General features: G+C 45.9%; 1 protein-coding gene across 1 annotated transcript in view; it reads right to left on the bottom strand.

Annotated features, from left to right (window-relative positions):
- The window catches only part of HYDIN (HYDIN axonemal central pair apparatus protein), a 293,325-nt gene that overhangs the window by 49,997 nt on the left and 219,804 nt on the right, over nucleotides 1-23,524 (bottom strand). The window contains exons 44-59 of the mRNA XM_081030536.1: nucleotides 22,969-23,110; nucleotides 22,073-22,235; nucleotides 20,408-21,034; nucleotides 18,022-18,240; nucleotides 15,683-15,885; nucleotides 15,304-15,486; nucleotides 14,374-14,493; nucleotides 11,534-11,693; nucleotides 11,257-11,429; nucleotides 10,430-10,628; nucleotides 6,785-6,884; nucleotides 5,155-5,254; nucleotides 3,302-3,470; nucleotides 2,535-2,773; nucleotides 765-882; nucleotides 289-493 (exon numbers count right to left, since the gene is read on the bottom strand). Coding sequence (XP_080886662.1) covers nucleotides 289-493; nucleotides 765-882; nucleotides 2,535-2,773; nucleotides 3,302-3,470; nucleotides 5,155-5,254; nucleotides 6,785-6,884; nucleotides 10,430-10,628; nucleotides 11,257-11,429; nucleotides 11,534-11,693; nucleotides 14,374-14,493; nucleotides 15,304-15,486; nucleotides 15,683-15,885; nucleotides 18,022-18,240; nucleotides 20,408-21,034; nucleotides 22,073-22,235; nucleotides 22,969-23,110 — 3,120 coding nt within the window. The remainder of the gene's footprint in view (nucleotides 1-288; nucleotides 494-764; nucleotides 883-2,534; nucleotides 2,774-3,301; nucleotides 3,471-5,154; nucleotides 5,255-6,784; nucleotides 6,885-10,429; nucleotides 10,629-11,256; nucleotides 11,430-11,533; nucleotides 11,694-14,373; nucleotides 14,494-15,303; nucleotides 15,487-15,682; nucleotides 15,886-18,021; nucleotides 18,241-20,407; nucleotides 21,035-22,072; nucleotides 22,236-22,968; nucleotides 23,111-23,524) is intronic.

Here is a 23,524-nt window from a genome sequence, read left to right as displayed (position 1 = left end):
CAATGTTCCTGAGTCGTGGGCCATATCCCATCACACCATGGTTCCCAGGGAACACTGTTCATCTGAGGATCCTGGACCAAACTCAGGAAGACTGGGACTGTAAGCTATACATCCTTTCTAGGTGTGCGTGCTTTGTAAGTCTTTAAGGAAAAATGTGGCTGAAGACACTAGAGGAAGTTCTATGTCCCAAAGGCAGCAGCCCAGCTATGTTTGCTAGACATTGCATGGTGGGGGGAGCTTCAGGGGAATGTCTTTTAAGGGGTGATGTCCAATCTAAGTGCTCAGTACCTGGTACACAGGCTTCAGCCAACAGGCTGTAAAGAATGCCAGTGGGCTGGTCTCGTGGGTCTCGGTCAGAGATATCAATAGCTATGAACTCCTCACACCTTCCCACAGGGTCAGCCACGCAGTCAACAGTGATGGTCTGCATTCCTCCAGAAGGAACGGAGCCAAACCCAGGGTACACGGTGAACATGCCATGGGTGAAGCGGATCTGCAGGAAATGGTGGGAGGGGCGGGAAGGGTGGAAGTGGAGTGGGGGACAGAGTCTGAGCCCTTCCCCCAGTCATCAGATGCTGTCAAGAGGATATCCAAATCAAGTCATAACACCTTGTCTTAAAATGGAAAGTGATATTTCAAGGTAGCTGTTTAATATTCCCGCTACAGTAGATTCAAATCTTGTTATCCTAGGGAGGTAATCGTTGCAAGAACCAATTGGAAGGTGGCCTTTTAGGGTTTCTGGGAACAAGGAAAAGGGCACTCACCTGGTTAGTGATGTTTACATCTTTCGGAACAGACTCGGAGAACTTGGTTGCTTTGGAAGGGCCAGTCTTGCTGAAGCTGTCGCTTTCCCGGGATCTTGCCTGCCGAATATTGCTGAGTCTGCTTAAAGAAGCAGGAGTACACACTTAGGCTGGGGTAATGACATTAAACACCACCCATCTTCCTGCTGGCCAGGTCCTTTTTCCTACGAACACGGGGAAGAGCCCTTCTTTGCTCAAGAGGGCATTGGGGTAGCATAATTAGCATTCATCATTAGTCAAACTCTTTTAACAATTGTGATAAAAATATGCACTACTTGTACTTGTTCAATATGATTCATAAGGACATTAAAAATTACTGCAAGAAAAGAATCATTTAAAAATGTTTACTTGTGTTCGTTGCATAGCAATGTGTGGAAGTTATTTGTAGACATCAAATCATTTACCTGATCTCACTTAAAAAAATGAAATGGCAAGTAGATTACATTCTGTCCCTTTTCTTCATATTTATAGTCATGGTGTTAGTAAGACATAGTTTCAGCAATAACACTAACACTGGTTTAGTAACTGTTCACGTCACTTGAAGGTAGTTTACCCAATAATTAGTTTGTTTAGAAGTTATTTCCCTAAAATATTCCAATGTATTTGAGGTGCAATCTCAAACTTTTGAGTGTTTTATACATTTGAGCATTCATTTGGTTACTGGCCAGAACCACTGAAGTTCTACCCCCTCTTGAGTGTGTTGCATGAATTTGTGTATGCCAACGTAAAAACTAAATTAAAAACAATTTAAAGCAAAGCATATTTATGTCTTAGTAGCTGTAAATAAACATTATTAAATTATTATAAAATAAATGATAAAAAATTAGTTTGAAATTAAATGTGGAAGAAAGAGACTTCGGACAATTTAACACAAATTTTCTTGATACTGTCAAACTTTGTCAAAATGGAAGAGGATAGCCACAAAAATATAAAACAATTACAAATAATGTAAAGCTGTATATACGATTTAAAACAATTCATTGGAAAGTCCATTTAAATGAATTAATAATTCATTAATTAGAAAGGCAATTAGAAAATTAGACAAAATGCCTTGGGAATTGGCAAAACCATCCCAAATTTACCAAAAAAGAATATGACAATCAAATAAGGGCCAAAAGCATTCAATAAGGTAAGTTGTTTTGGTGAATTGCTTGAGAGCAACCTTTTGAAGAATCCATGTTTTGCTGCTGGAACCACTAATCAGTTAGCTGTTGTGATAAAGTATCTCCATGGGGAGAAGGTGAAAACAGTCCCAATAGACGGAAGGCATCACCATGCTTTCTCTAGTTCACAATTCCAGGGTACCCTTTGCCATCCCCCCATTATGAAGTGCACCTATGATTTCTTTTGACTTAGCTTGCTGTTATAACAGTGTCTTGACATCCTGCAGAACGATAGATAGGACAATGACTTACTAGCAAGTCCTGTGGCACACTAGACGTACCAGGAAAACAGACACAATCCCAAACAGAAGACTTCACATTCATTCAATTAAACTTTACTGTATGTCTGAGAGCAGTTAGAAAGCATGTGAAATCTGTAGTCAGAGATGTGGTTTCAGAACTGAGATCTACTGGTGATTTCTTGCGTCATTTTGGATGTGTCATTTCTTAACTTTACTAATCTCGCCCACAAAAGGGCATTGGGAGAATTTAGACAAAACAAATGAAAAACCTTTGTAAAATACAAAGCAGTAGGGAATGACATGAGTTAAGTAAATATTTGTCTTACACTTTCTTTTGATTAATGGGGCTCTCCCCCGTCAGCCTGTAAAGGCCATACTTGAAGTCAGTAACACCTTGATTTTCTATGGTGAAGGTGGCACTCTTACGAGTGCCACAGATCAAAGCCCCAAAGTTGATGATAGAGGGTGGGCTGATGCTGTATTTGGAGAACACTGCATTCACGGAAAATTTAATTGGGATGCTGGCGATGATTTCACCTCCTTCTGCGACATTGGGTTCAATGATCTAGAAAGGGAAGAAAAATTGGGAGAACGTTAGCCATAGGTATAACTCCAGAATTCCGATGACTGTCTCCTTCATTCCTTATTTTCATCACTGATATGAAACCAAGTTTTTTATTTCATTCTCTTTATGTTTATTGCATCAACAATATTAGCAAGTAATAACATCAAACTTAAGACTGTGTACTAGCCATGGGTCAACATAGACCAATTTTTGCCTCCTGTTTCACTTCTTCACTCTTCTTTTGCATTTGATGAGTGAACTCAGCTTCCTTGTCTCAGGTGCTCTCCAAAGACCAGGGTCCACATTTCCTGTCTGGCACTTTCAATTTCTGATGACTTTGCATACCTCCCACCTGACCTACCTGTGCCTGCTAGTTGGGAACCAAACCCTGGGGTATCCTCTCTGATTGCCACCCAGGCCAGCACTCCTTTTTTCCCTTTGAAGCATGGGTTAGACCATGTACTCTTCTTCTTGACATGAGTCCTGCAATGCTGCCACTGAGTGAGTCATCCCTTGGCGCTCTTTTACCTGACAGCGCAGGACTGGCTGGTGTTCGACCTTCACTTCCTTTTTTGCACGGAAGAACACCTGGACATTTGTGGGCTTTTCTGTTGTGGTCAATGAGCCCTTCTTGGGTTGGACTGAGATCATAGAATTTAAATTGGTCACCGAAATCCCTAAGGAGTCCACAGAAAAGCTGGAAGATGAGCATAAAAGTCACTGTAAGTCATTATTCAGGAAACCCAAGACACTAGAGAGGAGACTCTAGACTGTTAAGTGCCTGCCACTCTAGGCTCCAGCCCTGTTTAACTACTATGCCTAGCTGTGTCCACTGTGTTTTGTACTCGGTGACCACCCCTCTTCAGCCAAGATTGACAGGCTAGGGACAGATGCTTGAGGCAAAGACAGACCAATTGGTCTCTACCCTATGGTCAACAGGTACCTTTGCAGGAGTTTTCTGTCCAACAGGGACACTTGATGCTGGATAAGGATCAACTAAATTAATTCAACTCCCTCCCTCCTTCCCTCCTGTCTCGGAGACTGAATGCAGTACACACAAAAGGAACAGTGAGTGATGCAGAAGACAGGGGATCTAAGAAACAAGAGAAAGCAGGGGGCAGAAGCCATGCAACAGAGGCACTCAGAAAGGGAGGTTGTGGCCCAGTGGCGTGAGGTGAGAAGCCACAGAGAGAAGCTGACTCATGAGAATGACAGGGGCCTGGGGAAGGAGCAAGGAATGTAAGTGGAGGCGGGACAGCTGGAGTCGCCGTGGGGACCCAAATGTCAACCCCACGTCCCAGGAGACCTTGTCACTCCACTGCTGCATGCTGGGTGCCTGCATCTCCTCACCGCCTGCACAAACCCCTCATTACCTGTTCCAACCCCAGGGTGACTCTGCTCCATGCAGCCTAAAAGATCAGAGCTAATGCCCTATCATAATCTGAAACAAAACGCAGAAACGGGCAACATTCCATTCAGCGCTAATTCCAAAGTGCCTGTGGCTTCCTTCTGGGCTTGTTAAGCTTTTATTTATACTTAATTATTTCCATACACAGTTCTAACTAATAGTCATATCGAGGTGGGACCTCTCTGATTTCAGTGTTCTCTGAGCTGAAATGAAACTTTCATGAATACATTGAATTTCTTCCAAGTTTGCCAGTGAGGAGTTCCTCTATCGACTGTGAATTCTTCTGGGGGAATGATGATCTTTCATAGAAACTGGTTGGCCATGAGTGCTGGCACTGCCACCGAGGGTTGTGCGACCCTGCACGGGTGACCTCCTCCCTCTCCCCACCCAGTGCCACCCTGTCCTCTCTGAAGAATCTCCCATATTTAGTGTTTCACTTTTAATCTCAAGAGATGAGCAAAAGCTGGACCTCTATTCCAACAGGCTGCCATTTGAAATGTATAATACAGTGGTTCTTCAAAGGAAAAAAGACAACTGGGACACCCCTTCTTCACACAAAATCTTATGTCGAATGCCAACTTAGGAGACAGAGAAGAGCTGAAAGGAGGGCAGGACAGCTTGGGGCCAGGTCCCCCCATCTCCAGTCCCTCCCGCCACCCCAGGATCTCTCCTTTCCCCAGGATCTTCTCCTCACAACTTCCCCCCCTCAGCGTCTTCCCCTCCCCCAGACCCTTGTGGCTCCAGGTATATTCAGAAGACCCTTAAGGTCCCTAGAAAGTCACAGAGTTGAAAGCAGTGTGAAAACCTCTGCTCTCTTAGCGGTTGGAATTCCATGTGTTGAAGGCAAGGCAGGCTAACAGCAAAGATCATTCTTATGATTTCCTCAGTGAATTTCGTTTTTAAATCTCCCTGACACACTCTTCTCCCCACGAGTGGATGTAGACAATCACATGCCCGATGCTTTTCAGGTTACCTGAACATGATCTCATATTTCCCGCGGTTCTTCAGTTGCAGGGGCTGCTTCACCTCCTCCATGACCCTCACAATCCCAAAATCGAGTCCTCCTTCAGCTCCTGCAGAGGCCAGGGGCCGGGGTGGGGAGAGGTGAGTGGGCCTGGGAGTGAGAAGCAGCGGAACTTCCTACTGAAGTTCACATGGAAAATCCACAGTGACCATCTCAGTGGATTTGTTTTCTGAAAACACTGTGGTTAGAAAAACCTTTTGTAATTGAGTCTAAGTAGTAAACAAACAATAGACAGCGCTCTTGCACCCAGTTCAACAGGGCAGCTCCCTCTCGCTTCCATCCTAGGACCACTGTCCTTCCTTTTATGTGTCCCATTAGCTAAAACTTCCAGTATTAAAAAAATTTTGTATCAAGTGTATACTACACAGAGTTTGGGTATTCCATATAAATTTATATTGCTTTACTTAGCATTACATCATACGTATCTCCATACATAGTTAAAAATTCCTCATCAATGTGATCTTTTAAAAAAATATCTGAATTCATCAATGTGATCTTAATGGTTGCATAATATATCATGATATAGCTGTTCCATAATTTACAATATTATTCCTATAATAATAATATTGCATTACTGATAGACATTTAGGTTATTTCCTGTCTTCCATTGTTACACATTATGCCATAATAACTGTCTTTGTACATAAGACTAATGATATCTAGGCAAATATGTAGCTCTAATATTCCATAAATCTTGTTGAGGAGGAGACCTAGCAGAGATAGGGGTAATGGAAAAGTGCACACTAAAGGGAGGGATCTAACCTGGGGGTTAAGGCAGTGTGGTGGGAAGAATAATGCCACTCACTCCCCAACCCCAAAGATGTGTTTTAATTCCTGGAACCCGTGACTATGCTACTTTCCATGGCAAAGAGAAATTAATGTATCAGATGGAATTCAGGTTGCTTATCATCTGACCTTAATATAAGATTATCCTGGGTTCTCTGAGGCACCCAGTGTAATCATAAGGATCCTCAAAAGTAGAAGAGGGAGACAAAAACTGGAGAACCATTGAGATGGCAGTGTGAGAAGGGCTTGACCCAACCTTGCTGGCTTCGAAGATGAAGGAAGGGAACCATGAGCCCGGGAATGTGGGTGGCCTCTAGAGGCCGGAAAAGGCAAGGAAACAAATTCTTGCCCAGAGCTTCCGGAAGGGAATGCAGCCCTGCCAGCACTTTGATTTTAGCCTAGTGAGACTCCTTTTGGATTTTCTGACCTACGGAACTGTTGGATAATAAATTTGTATTGTTTTAAGCCACAAAACTTGTGGTAATTTGTTAATAGTGGTGACAGAAAACAGGTATTCACTCTCAAGTGACTGTTTAGAAAAGAGCTCTGCAAATTTTATATTTAGGACTCTCCCCCTGGTCCCCCCCCCCCCCGCCCCCCCGCGTCTTGTCATCTCCATTTGGAGAAATCGAGATTCCTAGCAATGTTGCTAGTATCACGCTGGGGCTTGTGTTACAATTAACCGAAATTCTACCCCCTCCCCGACAACCACTAGTCTTCCTTTTCACAAGGAATATACTGCACTAATAAGATGTGACTTCTACACACACTTTCCTTGATGGGGTCAACAGACCTTTGGGAAAGGTGATGTCCAAGGCAACGTCGTAGGACTCTGCAAAGATGGCGATGTTCTCCACCTGAACAACTCCCACAAGATTGTCCACGTCTAACACCTGTCGGGGTGAGAGAAGTTCCTCAGTAAAAGAAAGACCCACGAGGTGCTTGAAGCCTGAACGAGGTAACCCGCAGTGGGAATCGTGAACAAGGGGATATGGTGTGGAATATTTCTGAAATGGATTTAGCTTTGGTCTTCACTGGTAGGGTTAGTGTTCTTCAGAACACCCTTTAGGGAATGCTGGTGTTGACAGTCAATACAGGAATGGGGAAAAGAGACTGCCTTTTCTATCTTGTCCGATTACTGGGTTTCAATGATTTGCATGATTGTTGCTCCATTACTAAAGTTTGGGCTGCGAATATACATTGCAGAAAAGTGTTCTTTAGAACTTTTCAAATAAAATAAACCTGAAGAGCATTTTTCTGACAGTGGAAACGGAAAACTTGTATATGTTTAATCATCCTTGCTCCACTCATTTTTATAAATCTGAATTGTTTTATTCTTTGTTTCTGGTTCAACATGTGGAAAACATGCTAGATTTTTCATATAAATTAAGATGCTTCTCTTTTGGGAATTTCAAATGTTTTCTTTACGAGAACAGTACTATTAAAGTTGGAAATGTAAAAAAAAAAGCAAGACCTCACCCTCCAGTTGCTCACTGCCATCTCCACTGTCATCCTTGGTAATTCTTTACTGTCCTGGGGAACCTCTGACCTGGTGTCAGATGTCAGCTGGACCCACCTGTTGAGTCTTGAGACTAATGAGGGGGTGATAAAGGGTCTGCTTGTCAATGTGAAGAGCCATTGGGCAGTGGGTATGGTTCTCCTGCTCTGCCTGGAGACCACCTGCTTCTCTGCTGAAGCCTTGAGTTGAAAAACGGAGTCACCACTCCCCATTACTTGTGCTTTGGGTGCCAAGAGGAAAATTGGTACCTGTCACCAAACTCAAGTTTTAACTCAGAGTTACCATCTTTTCTTTCATCAAGCATTTTCCCAGTGTCTCACAGAAATATTGGACCAACTTCAGTTTTACCTTCTTTCTTTTGCTGCCCACCCTCTGACAGAGGTGACAAGAAGGGCTGACAGTAGGAGGGAAAAACAGGACAAAGAACTTGGATTATCAGCTCCAAAATTTATACAGTACTTTTCTACTGATAGATGCCAAGTACCCAGAACATTCTATTTCTTTTGCTTCTTCACTAGTGTGTATGGGTGGGGTGGGAGGCAGAATTAAATTTTGTAATTGAGGAACATAGGGAGGACACAAATTAAACAAATGAGTTCACCAGAGCACTTTCCAAAGAGACCAGAAAGCAGGGCATCTCCTTGTGTAGAAGTTGAAAGCACATAGTTGGGGGGGAGAGGAGTCTTAGATCACTTTGGGGAGCCTGAGAGGAGACCCACTGTGTGTGCTTTGCTGGAACACACAGGGATGCCATGTCAGTAGCTAAAATATAGAAATGTTTCCATACTAGATGGTAAACAGCTGTCACAATGACCTCTCCAAGTATCCCCTTTGCTGCCTGCCTCTCACACCACGCCCACCATAGGAAACCCAGAATCCCCAAGATCCAGCAACTAAAGGATAAAGCCAGCATACTTCCGACCCTCCACCAACCATATGGCCTGCGTTCACTGTGCAGAATCAGTGTCTGTGTGGAGACTGGTGTTAAAAATGTTCACTTACCTCTAGCCTTATACCCATTGGTGGATTGAATAAATCTATCAATATATGTTTTCAACTATCTGAAATCATGGGTAGGTCATAAGAGAGATTAGATCCATTGACTGGCTCCAAAAGGTAGAAACAGAATTAATTCATGTAAATTACAGAGAGAAATCTGAACTCAACCTAAGGAGACATTAATAGTCAGTCCTGTTCAAAGGAAGTTCAGGCTGCTTGGAGTGTTGGTAAGTTTTCTGTGCCTGGAGGTATTCAAGGAGAAGTTTGGATGACCCTTTGATTGTTGCAGAATTGATTCAAGCATCAAAAATCAGTGACATCTGTTCATTCATTCATTTGACAGATTCTACTGAGTGCCTTCTATGTTCAGACCTGTGCTAACACTGGGAATATGATGGAGTAATGGATCGAAAGGTGGCCCCCCAAAAGTATGTCCTTATCTGAATGCTTGGAATCTGTGAGTGACTTTATCTGGAAAAAGTCTTTGCAGATGTAATTAAGTTAAAGATCTTGAGATGAGATCATCCTGGATTATCCGGGTGGACCCTAAATCCAATGACAATTGTCCTTGTAAGAGGCAGAAAAGGAGAGGAAATAAACAGAGGAGAAGGCTCCCGTGAAGATGGAGGCAGAGATTGGAGGGATGCGGCCACAAGTCAAGGGACACAGAAGCTTGAGAGGCAAGGAAGGATCCTCCCCTAGAGCCTTCAGAGGGAGCCTGGTCCCACAGACACCTTGATTTCAGACTTCCGGTCTCCAGAACGGTCAGAGAATATGTGTTTGTTGTTTGAAGCCACTCACTTTGTGGCCCTTTGTTAGAGCAGCCCTGGGAAACCAACACAGATAATGAACAAATCAGGAGAGATCTTGCCCCAGTGGAGTTCGCATAAGAAAGTAAAGAAAGAAGAGGGATAACACCAGAAAGGGGTAGTGCTCTGAAGGACAGGGTGAGTGTGAGTGCACAAACAGGGGAGTCCCTCGATGGAATGGTCACCTGTGGAAGCAGTTAGTAGACCCTAAAAGCAGGAGCCATCTCCCCACATAGCCTAAGGATAATAGGAAAAATCTGAGACCATGTGACAGGAGCCAATGAGTGCGAGTAAGGGTAGAGCAAAATGCAGAGACGGAGGCAGGCGGGCCTTCAGAAGAAGCTGATCCTGGGCTTTATTTGTACTGCAACTGGAAGCCAGCAGAGTGCTTTAGGAAGGACAATGACCAGCCTTTTCACGATGTCTCTGGACACTTGTGGGGAATGTGAAGAGGGAAACAAGCTAGAAAGCCTCCACAGAAGTCCAGGTGAGATGTTGCAGGTGGCCAGTACAGACAGAGAAGTAGATGGACGGACACAGAATTGACAAGACTTATTAAAGGATTAGATTGAAAGGGAGGCTGTCAGGAAAAGGGGGAATGATTCCTAGGTGTCAAGCATGATTCCTAGGTGTCTGTGGGAGCAACTGGATGGAAGGTGACATTTCCTGAGTTAGGAATCTGAGGGTCACCCCTGGGTTGCGGTGTGAAATCAAGAATCTAATGCTCACCTAGGGACAGTAACACCATTCATTCATTCATTCATTCATTCATTCCCTCACTGAATATTGATTGAGTGCTGTTTTTAGCATGGGAATCAGCTACGAACAAGACTGCCTTCACGGAGCATACATTGTGTGCAGAGCAAGGTAGTGTGGGTTGGGAGTTGTCAAATGGGATCAGAAGGGAGCGTGTAACAGGGAGACCTGGCCTACAGTGTGTGTGTACGTGTGTTGGTAGTGTGTCTGTGGGTATTGTCTGTTGGTAGTGGGTGTGTGTGTACCTGTGTTGGCAGTGTGTGTCAGGTTGGTAGTGTGTGTTGGTACGTGTGTGTCAGGGAACCCGAGCTGTACACATTTTGATGACCGAGTCGGAAGGTGTGTGAAGCCTCACCTCCAACCGAATTGCCTTCTTGATGTTGACGGCTTTGGAGGGCTGGAAGTGCACTTGCAGGCTGCACTCAGCCTTGGGGAGGATGGAGCCCTGTAACATGGACACGGTGAAGTCGTCGCCCAGGTGCTCCAGGCTGGAGATCCGCCAGGCTACGGGCAGTGGGGTGACATTGCGGAGAAGAACTACCTTGGATTCTTTTCTGCAGAGACCAAAAGACATTTTAGCAGTTTCAAATGATTTTGATTTATTATGGCAGCTCAGAAAAAGTACTTGCGGTTATTTCAAATATTGCTTAGTTTCACTGATCGGTATTTATCATGGAATGGGGCCTGATGGTGCTGATCAAAGAATACAGGATCCATATCCTAACAATATTCTCTCCCAGCAGCCCCAGAAATATACATTCTCTATTTAGAATAACACGATTCCAGTGAATGAATATGTAAGTTCTAGTATTGGTCTAATGTGCTCTGTTTGTACTCTAATCTCTAGACCAAAGAGTCTTAACCTTTTAGGAGCTGCTTTGAGAATCTGGAAAAAGCAAGTCCTTCTGAAAAAATGCAGATATGCACACACTTTGGCAGTTGCTCTTTTGGGGGGGTGGGGACATGGGGCCTTGACCCTGATGAAGTCCGGCCACTGAACCCAAGTTAACTCGGCAGGGTTACTAAACACCCTGATTCGTACAGGACCAGAAGTTTCCCATTACACAGGGCTTTCAGTGCTGAAACCTGGCAAGTCCTGAATAAATCAGGGTGAGTGGGTCACCCTAGAACTAAATATTCTTTCAATTCCATCCCAGTCCTGGTGTCATCCAGAGCTCTGACCTGTGCAGCAGGAGCCGGTCAAAATGTAATTGCCGGGGGTCCAGCTCTAGTTCTGGGCGGATCCCCTGGCAGCTTAATTTGAAGATGACTGGCTCTGGGTTCTCCTTGATACAGCAGACAACGCTGTCTTCAAAGACACCGACTGCAGTAGGGTAGGCCCATATGGTCAGCATCTAATGGAAGCGTTGAAACAAAGTACATTGCCACTGAGGATGCCAGGGCCTCCAATTTCCCAAGAAAGCCTTGCCCTGGTGGACTGGTTTCCATGGGGCTGTACCTGCTTCTCATTGGGATTTAGAATCATGTTGACAGGCTCCAAGAAGTAGGTGCTTGCTTTGACATCGTTCTGAAAAGAGAAGAACACGTCCACGACCATTGGGGAAGTGTTCAGGATGGTCAGTGTCTCCGTGTTGCCTGGAAACAAGGATGACTTGTATCTGGAAATGGACAGAAATGAGGGATAAATGAGGAATGTGGGGACTGACTGAGAGTTCCGGTGGAAAAGGAGATTGTGAGGTTCAAGGCGATTCCAAAGGAGCGTGTGGCTACACTGAGGTAGTGGCACGTGGCTGACAACACAAGCTTTGTGAACACTTCCAGCTGTGACCTGACCCCCCAAAGCTTGGTTTCCTCCTCATCTCTAAGATGGGATGATGATGCCTCTTGGGATTTCTGTGAATATTAAATGAAATAGTGCACCCAATGCTCTTGGGACAGCTGCAGATATCAAATGCCCAACGCATGGTAGTTTTTATAATTGCAAAGAATTCTGAGAAATATAAGCATCCTTCTCAGTGACTATATCTCCAGGACAGATGATCATATCAGTAACTTGTTCTTTCACATCTGTTTTAGAGATGACCTTCTACACCCGCACAGGAAGTTACTGTGCCGCCATGGATGGATTTTGCATTGTTCAGTTACAAGGCTGTTTCTGTTCCTTGGTACCTTAGGAAGAGAGTCACAGAGTCGAGCAGCTCGGGCAGTGGAAGCTGCTCAGTTAATGATACTGAGCAGAAAAGAAACCATGGAAAGCGCAAGAACTGCCAGTAAAGAAGCAGATCATCAGAGATCATAGCACAGGTCAGAGAAGCAGGGCACCACAGCACCCACTAGTGCCCAGAAACAGTGCAAAAATCGTTTTGGACAAGCGATGATGGAGGAAGGAAGGAGAGTGAATGGCAGAGACCAAATCAGTCAGATGAGACAGAGCACCCTCTGTGTGACTGCCAAAGGGGTGGTGACCTTCACCTCCAACCAGGAGTCACCACCATCTGTCACTGTGCTAAAAGTTTCATGTGTGTTATCCAGTACAGTCTTCGCAAATCTGTGAGGTGGGTGCTACTATTTTCCATTTTGCAAATGAGGACATTAAAGCTCAGGAAGGTTTAAAGGAATAAATGAATTACACTTGGTTGCACCGGCCCTTGTCTCTGGGTCACGTAATTGTCCTCCTCCTGGAACAGTGCTGTTTGGCCCTCAATCCTGGTGAATTCTAGCACTGTTCTGAACCCATGCCTCTCTGAATGGCCATCATTTCCTTGACTCCCACCCCACACTTCTCTGTGTCTCATGTCCATCAACCTGACCCACAGCTCCTTCTCTCCCCTGAGCCCTTCTCTTGGGCCTTGAAGATCCTCTCCATCACTAGCAAACCCTCTTCACCTTCACTTTCTAGTCCAGCATCTCAGAAAACAAAGTGGAGGGATTAAGGGAATAGAGAACCAAGATGGCTCATTAGTTCCACCAAGGAAGCATAGAAATAAACCCTACCTACTCATCACAACATACACTAGAGTGAAGACATGTTGAGACCTTAGTTCCAGTTTGGGTTTCACCTCTCTGCCTATATAATAAGAAGTTTGTGTATAACTGAAAAAACTAATACCACTAAAAATATCTGATCATCAAACTCACCTTGCCTTCCAATTCGGTCTGATCATCTTAAATCGATTTCTCTAATATTCTCCCTCTCCCACTTTCCACAAAAGCTGTTTCATACCTTCTTCATTTTTTCAACACTTTTAACTTCCCCCACTGTTAGGGATGTCCTTACATCATTCACCCTGGAGAAATAGCTGCATGGAACCTCCTCACTGTGACAACCAAATCTGCAACCTTCCCTGCACCTGAAGCTGCCTCACCTCCCTCTCTCCTTGCATGAAGTGATGGTCCCTCTTCCTGGCAAAGGCCAATCTACACATCCCATTGTGTCACCTCAGGGAGCCCGATGGCCCTTCTGTTCTGAAACTCCAAACTCTTCCTCCCTACTTTCCCTTGGCATCCAAACATTGTAAGAACAGCCTTCCCTGGATTCTATGTCTCCCTCCCACTCTCAACTCCTCCGGCTCCCTTCACAGCCACACTTTTCCAAAGAGCTACCTTAGCACCCTACCTCCATTTCTTCACCTCCCACTGACTCCCTCGTCATTTCACTTGGACTTCATCCTCAGAACTCCCCCTAAAGGGATCTTGCTAAGGGCCCTAGTGACCCCATGTTGTTGAACGCTGTGGACACTGATGTTCTCCTCTGTCCTCTCTACAGCATTCAGCATAGCTGACTACACCCTCTCCTCGTGGCTCTGTGACACTATCCCTTTCTGATCTCCACCAATAGCTCTCGCCTTCTTTCTCATTTGCTTTGCTGGTTTCAACTCTTGTGAGTGGTGGAGCTCTTTGGGGCTCCATCTGTGGTCCTTCTCTCCTTACTGTCCTCTCTGCTTAGGCAATCTCATCCACACCCATGGCTTTTGCTGTCTTGAAGACAGGCCTCTGTTCTCTGAGAACCAAAACTGTGTAGCCTATTCCTGCTTTATGTGGCTACTAGATATGTCTTCCAAGCATCTCAAACTTAACATATCCCAAAGTGAACTGTGGATCCTATCCTTTTCCCACCAAAACTTAGTCCTCTTCCAGGCTTTCCCTTGGGTAAATCGCACCCCCATTCATCTGAATGCTTAGCAGAACCTTGGGCTACAAAAGCCAGTTCTCCTAATTTGTGGTTCAGGGATTGAGGCAGCATTAGTAAAAGCTATGTCTACATAGGAACTCTGCATGTACCATTCAGGAGTCTAGTGCAGGGGTCTGAAATCTGCTTTGAGGTAACGGAACACTTACTTATCTCTTGATTTTCCACAAAGCAGTGGCCCGAAGTAAAACCTCTCCATGCTCATAACATACTTCTTAAAGATGACTTCATTTGTCTTCATGTCCATCTTCCGCTGAGAGAATACCACTCTGAATACATGGAAGGAAAAGAAGATGAGAGGCTGCCTGAATAGAAATTCAACGCACGAGTTGATGTTTACATGACCCCAACACTCCCTATTCAGCAAAGGGTCCAGGTGTCTGGAGACAGAATGATTCATAATTTGAGGACCTTTGTTGAGCTTTTATTCCTGCTCCTTCCTTCCCCCCGGTCCTGAGTGAAAATAGTACAGTTTGAACCTGAGAACAAAGATGCCCACTGGTGTCTTTCCTAATGGGGGGCTGACGATAGAGTTGAGTTGCATTTCCTGTTCGCTTGTGCCAAGCTAGAAAAACTCCTGAGAACCCCTATGGAAAACTAGTTCCAGTGGATATTAACTAGCTTCCGAGTTCCTTGTACAATGTAGCTCCTTAGTCAGAATTGTAAAAGAGTTCCTCTTGCTGGATGAGCTATAGAAGGTTCGCGGGGGTGCAAGGGGCGCTTGCCACACTAGCTTGCTCAGCCTTTGTGTGGTTCATAGCGCGTATAGTGGTGTTCACTAGCTCAGAGGAAAACCCGCCCATATATTCATATTGTAGGACAAGAAGTCCTGCAGTAAATGGGAAGACTTTCACCCTCTTCTCACCTACTAACGTCTTGATCTCAGCCTCATGGTATCACGTCATTGCTGTGGCTTAGTCAGTGTCTACGACATTGGAGCCCAGGACCAGAGGACCCGGGAGGCTGTCCTAGTGCCACACCAGTATTAAGAGCCACCTTGTTCAAAGTAACACAGGGGGAGGAGGGGCCTGAAATGTGTCCGTCAACCTGTTCTGTCTCTTAAAACAAAACGCACTTACTTTGGGTCTTGGCAAATGCATGGGTAAGTGCAGACACCGCGGCAGTAAAGTTGGTACTGGCGGCGGGTTCCAAGGATCTCAAAGGTAAACGTCTGGTCAAAGTTCCCGAGGTCATTAGAAGAGAAGTGTACTCGCAACGTCACCTCACCGTTGGCCGGCACGATCCACCGGAAATGATTCAGCCTGCAAATGACCACCCAGGCTTTTCAAGTGAGAATGCTTCCTTCGTGCCAAGCGAAGACAGGGCATGCCACCTGGGAGAAGCCCCGTCCTGCTGGGCTTAGGCCTTGGGGCGCACAGCTTTGTCCCCTCTCATTTGCTGCCACACCCTCCGGGTGGGGCTTCAGCATTTCCCTCCGGGGGTTGCTCAGAGGCCCACCTGATGAATTTCTCCTGGAAGTGCTGCCCAGAGAAGTTGTTCTGGTCAAGGTCTGACAGCGGGTCAACAGTTCGCGAAGTTGCCCCGGAAAGGCCCTTCCTGTTGACTGCCAGGCGACGTTTGTCCTTCTGAGTCTCGCGGGCCTGATCTGGTTTTTCTTTCTGTTTCTGTTTGTTCCCCTTCGATGAGGCGGCCTGCTCCTCCTGGGCCATAATTAAAAATGAGCACGAGGTCTTAAATACTCATCTTACATACACACAAACCGAAGACAGAGATGCCTACAGCACATCTGCACGCTGGGGTGCTTGTGCCGCAGGTTCAGGGTGCTGGCAGCTGCCTAGAGCACAGCAGCGCCCAGCCTACTACACTAGAGTGGAAGAGAAGTAAAGAGAAGTCTAGTGCTTTGCTTGGCATCCCATTCCCCGAGGAGGAGGCCACATCCCTAAAGCAAGCTTGAAGCTGGCAGGGAGTGTGTTCCTGTGTTACATCTTGTCACTGTGTTTCTTTACTGTCTTTTTTCCCCCATGTTTTACTTTATTATTTATTTATTTTCTTCAGTTACAGTTGATATTCAGTATGGTTTTATATTAATTTTAGGTGTACAGCATAGTGGTTAGACATTTATATAATTTACACAGTGATTCCCCCCGATTAGTCTAGTACCCACCTGGCAGTATAAAAAAAGTTGCTCCCACATTTTGGACTCTATTCCCTTCCTGTACTTTACATCGCCATGACTACCCACCCAATCACCCTGATTATTTGGAGAGTCCGCATCTATGTTCTTATAGAATATTCCGTAGTCTGAAATTTTCAACCTCTTCTCACAGTGTCATCTAGCTTATTCCTTTCTTCCCTGTATTTTCTGTCCACTGAAAACTAGGCTTACAAACTCAAACAGGTTCACAGAGGATGCTGTGCACATTACACTCCATCACAACAGGGGACAGATAATGTCAAATTGGCCCACGATTACAGATGTAAAGTGTGTTCGAGGGGCCATAGGGTGCCTTTCAGTTCCATCCATGATCGAGTAGACATTTCCCTTTGCAGCCGGCCACTCACATGTGGGATGACACACTAGTTGGAGAGAGTGTCTTGTTCCTCAACAAACCACTGCTTTTTTTAATCCACTGGCACTCCTTAATAATTTTTTCCCCCCACTGAGGATAACAGAATAGTGCTTTTCTAATTCTACCGTTCTTTCTCTAATTTTAGCTGTCATTCTTCTAGATTGAAGAGCTTTCCTTCATCAACTGGAGGCGAACTAGAGTTCCTCCTAAAATGGTTATGTTCAAGAATGCTTAACTCTTTCCTGGCAATGGCCACTTTTCAGAAAAGAGGTTGGTGTAATAGTCCCCTCTGATGTTTTTTCTTCTTTATTTTTCCTTCCTTATCTTTTTTTATTTGAACTCTGCTCTAGTAAGGCCTGCCCACTGATGCTGCTCACCGCAGATGGTGACTTCCTACTTACTTGTAAATTGAAGTTTGAGGCAATCTCTGTCACCTGCTTGAGCTTTAGGCAGAGCCTGCAGGTGATTTTTATTTGCTGCTGATTTTATTTATTCTTTGCAGATATGCATGGTTTGTAGGAGGCTTGGTGGAGAGATTCCAATTTTGGGCCACCATACTCTTCTGGAAATAAAAAGCCGCTCCATAATTTTTTAATACATATATCCTCTGCATATTATTGGTGAAACCTATTTTTCCTTTATGATTTATTCTAGTAATTGTCTATATATTTTCTTCTACTTTTACATGATTTCATTTTGATTGCTTATATTTTTAACAGAGCTGGGATTAATTTTATTGTATTGTGTCAGGTGAGATCAAAAGTGACTTTACCCAAAATATCCAATATTCCCATCATAATTTCTTCAGTAGTCTCTCCTTTCTCTAGTGGTGTGTGTTCCCTTAACCTGTGTTTGTTCATTCTTGTATTCTTAGGCACTGTATGAATTATTTATTAATATTTATTAATATTATTAATAGCTTCACAAATACATTCTACTATCTTTTTAAAAGAGTTAGTTTTGCTTATTGTTTTTCTTGCAGGTGAGCTTCAGAGTAATTTGACAAATTCCCTGAACCATCCCAGTGGGGATCAGTAAGGCTTAGGTGGATGAAAGTCAATCATTTTCAGTCTCCTCTGAAAGGAAGCAGGAAAAGTCAGACCCTGGAAATGAGGAGCAAAGAGAGGCTCACACAGGGTCCTCAGAAAGGATCCCCAGCGAGGCGAGCGAAACCACCACACTCAAGTTTTGGCCATGCGGAGGGCAAGACTCTCTCCGCACCTGTCTGAAGTCCTGCCAGGTCAGGGTGAGCTGTTCACTCCTTACCTTCACAGAGCCGAAGGTGTTTGAAAGCTCTGGTTCTGATTCCACTTCTTTTTTCTCCTCCAGCAGGAATAGATCTTGGGATGGAGTTACAAACATAAAATGCCTCAGGATTTCCATCGTGGCTAAAGGCTGCCGCTTCACAGGATAGGAGATGATTGAGAACAAGGCAGGAGGTGGGATGGGAGGTCCAGACGAACCGAGACCCAAGGAGTCTAGGATCTAAAGGCAAAGCCCATTGTTAACTTCCTGAGCAGAGGGCAGGCTACCCCTAGCCACCACCCAGTGAGCACAGGGTGGTTTAGGCCCCCCGCCTGTTCCCTTGGCATTCTGGGGAGATGTCACTACAGTGGGCAGGGGTCTGGGGAGGGGTGTAAAGGGCCTCTGACACAGCTCTGCAGATCCTTCCAGACCCCACAGCCCCAGACCTGGCGGGGGCTCTTGCTGTAGGCTGTGAGTTCCCTTTACCTCTCTCATCATAGCCTTTGTCACTTTATTGTGACTGTTTCATTGTCTGTCTCTGCAAATGGACTGTCAACTCCATTAGGACAGGAACCAGATCAACATAAAACCTCATCTAATATACAGTAGGCACTCAATAAATCTGTTCAAAGAGATCAGCTCTTAAGATTCTGATGTCTACAGTTGTTCAATCTATTTTCAGATTCCATGTTAATTTTTCTTTTATCTTTAAATGTTCTTTCCTTTCACCTAAAAGGTGAAAGAAAGTTAGGATTGGAGCAGGTCAATTCCAGCAAAGGAAAAAAGCAAAGGTTCTGGGACTAGGGTAAAGGGTGGGACTGAAGAGAGAAGTCGAAAGGAAACTCGAGAGGGAATTTATTCCCATGGCATTCTCGCATTCTGCTCTGACATGTAATGAACAAATAGGCTCCAGAGCAGGTGGCTTGAAAACTTAGTAGCAACTTCCTTTTCCACTTGTAAAAGCCTCAGAAAAAGGATGCTATTCCTAGATTAATTGTTGTCATCACAATAGTCCATGTTATAGCCCATCCGAGTGCTCATTCTGTGGACCAAACGGGCTACGAGGCTCTGTGGGTAAGTACGTATCTTCATGTGATCCCATGTTTCTAATCCTGTGGGTTAGGCCGCGAAAGACATTTCCTGACTAATGAGTAACTAGAGTTACCACCCGGGATTTAGAAGGTTTGTGAGGAAAGGGATGAATAACTTGTACCAATTATTAAATTAATAGAGTCAGGGAGTTCTTTTAGCAACAATCTAACCTATGGCTTGGAATGTGGAGGCTATGAAACAAGGCAAGAAGATAATCTTGTCTATAGTACTAGATAGAGTACAAAACAAGATGAGATATTCTTTAAAAAAAAAACCATATTTCGGGGAGGGGGGCGGGGAAGAACAATTTCTTCTCAGGCTGACCTGAGGCAGAACTGTCCAAGGAGCGGAGCTGGTGTGGTGTGTCCTCCAATTGACTTCTGCCCCTGGGCCCTGCACCACTACAGCAAGACTCTGAGGCCAAGGTTGCGTCTAGTTTCCGATCACATCAGGATCTGCCTTCCTGCATTTCCCTTATCCTCCCATCAATGCTTACCTGCCATATATCCTTTTCAGTTTCCCTTATCCTCCCATCAATGCTTTCAGGTTCTGTTCTCTACTTTTTAAGGTTGCACCTAGTTTCTGATAAACTAAGTCAGCAAACTGTGCCCCCTCCTGGTTAAAATTGGCCTGCTATCTGTTTTTGTAAATAAAGGTGTGTCGGAACCGAGCCATGCCCAATCATTTACATGCTGTTGGTGGTTGCCACAGAGACTATAGAACCTGCAGTCTAAACACATTTGCTTTCTGGTGTTTTATAGGAAAAGTCTGTCCCTGGACAGAAGGCTATAATAACCATCCCCTGCACACCACTGCCCAAGGTGGCTTTTGGATATGTAATACCTACCTTTTCTTTTTAGGAACAAAAAATGCTATTGAATAGTATTAGGTTGGTTCAAAAGTAATTGCGGTTTTTGCAATTGTTTTTAACCTTGCAAACTGCAATTACTTTTGTACCAACCTAATATAATTTCTGTCACTGTGGGGAGCTTGTGGGAAAAAGCTTTTAGAGAAATTGAGCCTCTTGCTTCACCCCAAAGTATACCTTGCCAGCCTGTACCACAGGTACAATATTAAAAATCAACCCTACAGGTGGCTTTTTATGCAATTAGATGGGATAATTTAGATCTGTGAAACTTTCTGTGGATTTTCCCCAAGTAGAAGAGGTCCTTTTAGCCACTGTCGTATCCAAGGGGGCATCAGAGATGAATGGACTTGAGGGGATATGGACGTCATGTAGAAACACTTTAGTGATGATTGGCACAGTACCTGCTACCTGATTTGTTACACCTCTGTCCTGGAGAAGAGTCCATACCTGATCCGCTTTGGGGAGCCTGTCATTCTCCAGAGCCTGCTTCCAGCTGCAGCCTTCCAAGTCGGGTGTCTGGATGTTTATGAAGGGCACACCCAGATCCCGCTTCCCTTCCTGGTCTTCCTCTCTGTCTCCCTCTCCTCCATCGCTCTGCTCCTCCAGTGCCCGGAGCTTCTCCAGACGCTCCCTCTCGGCCTTCTCCCGCTCCAGGCGCTCCTTCTCGGCTCGTTCCTTCTCTGCACGTTCCCTCTCCCGGTCTTTGCGGCCCCTGCGCCCCCCTGATGGAACCTGGCGCTGGTCCTCAGGCTCGTGGGGCAGGTCCTCCATCCCAGCAGGAGGCAGCTGAACTCCTTGCTTCCGGTCCCAGTATGTGAGGATGTTCTGGATATCCTTCCAAGTCAACTCAAAGGTCTTAAACTTCTGGGCCAAAGCCTTGTCAGCATCCTTTGAGAGGTCCCCTTCACTGTCCTCTTGCTCCTGCACAACAGGAAACCCAAGGATGCTGTTATCCGCCAGTTGGTTCTTTCTCTTCTTGCTTAGTTCTTCCTTCTCATCCGTTACCTGCTCCTTCACAGAGATTTTTCTTTCTGTTGTGTCCATCTTGACATCTAGTTTGGACAAAGTAGTAATCTAGAAGACAAAACGCATAAAATATGTTTATAGGGAGAGCAAATCACATAAAAAGGAGCAAGAGGATGTTTTATTTTATAAGAAGGCCTTACAGGATTCTAGGCACCTCTTATACGCACCAGGGATGCAGCTAAAAGTCACCTTGGGAACCATTATCAAAATATCCATTCAGTGGCCTGGCAGGATACATTGTGACAAAGGTGCACGGTGACTTCATGTGTGTTCCTGGTTGAGAAATGCTCTCTTGCAGGATCAACAGGAAAAGATCACCAAAGGTGGCCCTTCTGCACCCGCATTCAGGTGCCGTGGGAGAGGCCACAGAATGCTGTGGTCACTGTCTCGCTCACCTACTGGGACCAGTCTGCACCTTGTCTGGGAGTCTGGCTTGAGCTGCACCCTCAGAACTCGTGGTGCTGAAACGGCCAATGTGCACACCAGCCAGCTACACCCCGGGGCCATGACAGCCACCCTGAGCGCTGCTCTGGCCATTCTGCCTCCCCGCCCCCATCGCAGTGGGTAGAGATGTGACCGCTAAGCGTGGCGGGCTGACACACTGTTGGTTCTTGTCTGCAAGCACAAGCTTATGCCGAGCGTCTTCCTTGACTGCTGTGCTCTCAAGGATAATCTGTTGCGTGAGCACAGGGGCTCACTGGCTTTGCAGCTCGCTGGAGGCACATCTTAACCTCTAGCCTATTCAGCGCCATCCAGGGGACTGCAGGGGACTGCGGTCAGACATAACTGGCTGAGATCCTGGAACTGCAAGTTCATCCTCCTCGGCCTCACATGGGGTTCACGTCTCTGACCCTCGCAGGGGGGGCAGCATGCAAAGATGACAGCATAACATAAAGCATAAACACGACACTTGGCAGGCAATCACATGTGGGTGCTTTGCCTCCCTCCTGCTCCACCATAAAAGCCAAACAGCATTCTAGTACTAGGTCCATTTATGGAGGGGAAACGTGTTGGATCGATTGGCCAGTTACAATGGCTGATCCTTCTGCTTTTGACTCTTGGTAAGGAGCAAGTGAGGCTGGGTACCTGCCGGCTTGATGTCTGGGGTTTCTTCAGGGATGGTTCCTCCTTTCCTGGTGCTTGCTTTGTTTTTCTGGTCTTCCGTTTTTGCTCATCTTCTTCCTTTTGCCGCTCCAGCTCCTGCTGTAGCTTCTTTTCATGCATCTCCTTTGCCAATCTCTCCATCTCCCTTCATTAAACCAGGCAGAGAAAACCGAGTTCAGAGACCTCCTGCTGGAGTCCCTCCTTGCCTGGGATATGTATCCCACTACCACCTGTATCCGAGAGCCTGAGCTAGTGGCCCGAGTGCCCTGGGCCCTAGGTGGTGTGGAGGAAATCTAGTCATTCCTGTGTGTTCCCCAGGGAGGGGCACAAACATGGCTGAGAGCGCTGGCTTGGAAGCATGCCCATGGTCTCTGGTGAACTGCCCAGGCCGAGGATCACGTGAGAGAAAGAGCCAGACCTCAGGGGATGGACAGCACCTCCAAAGGCCAAGATGGTGGCTAGGGAAGGAGGAGAAATGGCAGCATTCTGGGGAGCAACCACCACGCCCACATCGAGAGTGGCCCCTGGGTCACCAGCTGTGGACCCCTGAGCAGAGGCTGATGAGACACACCTAGGGAGAAGCTGTCAGGGGGAGCCAGCGGAAGCCCCAGGACAGCACTGGGGTCCCAAACCCCTGCCCCTATTATATTACACAGCCTTCCTCCTAGTCCCAAATGCCCCCTAGAGAGAAGGAAGGAGAGCGGAATGGGAAAAACCCTGCTAGGCTGTTGCAACCAGCTCCCTGGATGGGCAAGATGTTTTCCTGCTCTCAGCGGGTCATCCTCCGGGTCTCCCATGGCGTTTGGCCTCCCTGGAGGACAGCCCCAGTCCGTCTCCGGGGGGGGGGGTGCTTCTGCTGAGGCCCCCTGGCTCCTCACCTCTTCTTCCTCTCCCGGAGGGCCTGCTGAACCTCTCTATCGAACACCATTTTCTCCTCCTCTGTCAAGGCCTCATATTCTTCCTCACCCATAGTTTGCAGACGCTCCTTCTCTTTCTCAAGCATTTCCCTGCGTTTGTGCTCTGTGGGGGGAACAGAGACAGGAAGGTGAGGAAAAGTAGTTCACCAGCTTTGGCTGCAGGCTCCCCCATGGCTCAGCTCGCAGCCTGAACAGGCTGCGGAGGATCTGTGACCGTGAGAGGTGGCTGGTGTGGCAACAGTTTTTCTAATCCCTGCTGGGACTTCCCTCATTCACACAGGTCCAAAATTGGCCTCCATCTGTTTCCCTGAATAGTGGCCCCAAATGTGTCCATGTCCTAATCCCTGGAACCTGGGACTCTGTTACCTTACGTGGCAGAAAGGATTTTGCAGATGTGATTAAGTGAAGGACCTTGAATTGGAGAGATTTTCCTGGATTATCTAAGTAGGCACAATATAATCACAAAAGGACAGGGTAGAGGTGACATGAGGTCAGAGAGCTGTGAGGTAGGGGCCAT

This window comes from Rhinolophus hipposideros (assembly GCF_964194185.1).
Source record: "Rhinolophus hipposideros genome assembly, chromosome: 21".
NCBI classification, from domain to species: domain Eukaryota; kingdom Metazoa; phylum Chordata; class Mammalia; order Chiroptera; family Rhinolophidae; genus Rhinolophus; species Rhinolophus hipposideros.
Note: the sequence above shows the minus strand (reverse complement) of the source record. Positions and strands in the feature narration are given on the sequence as shown.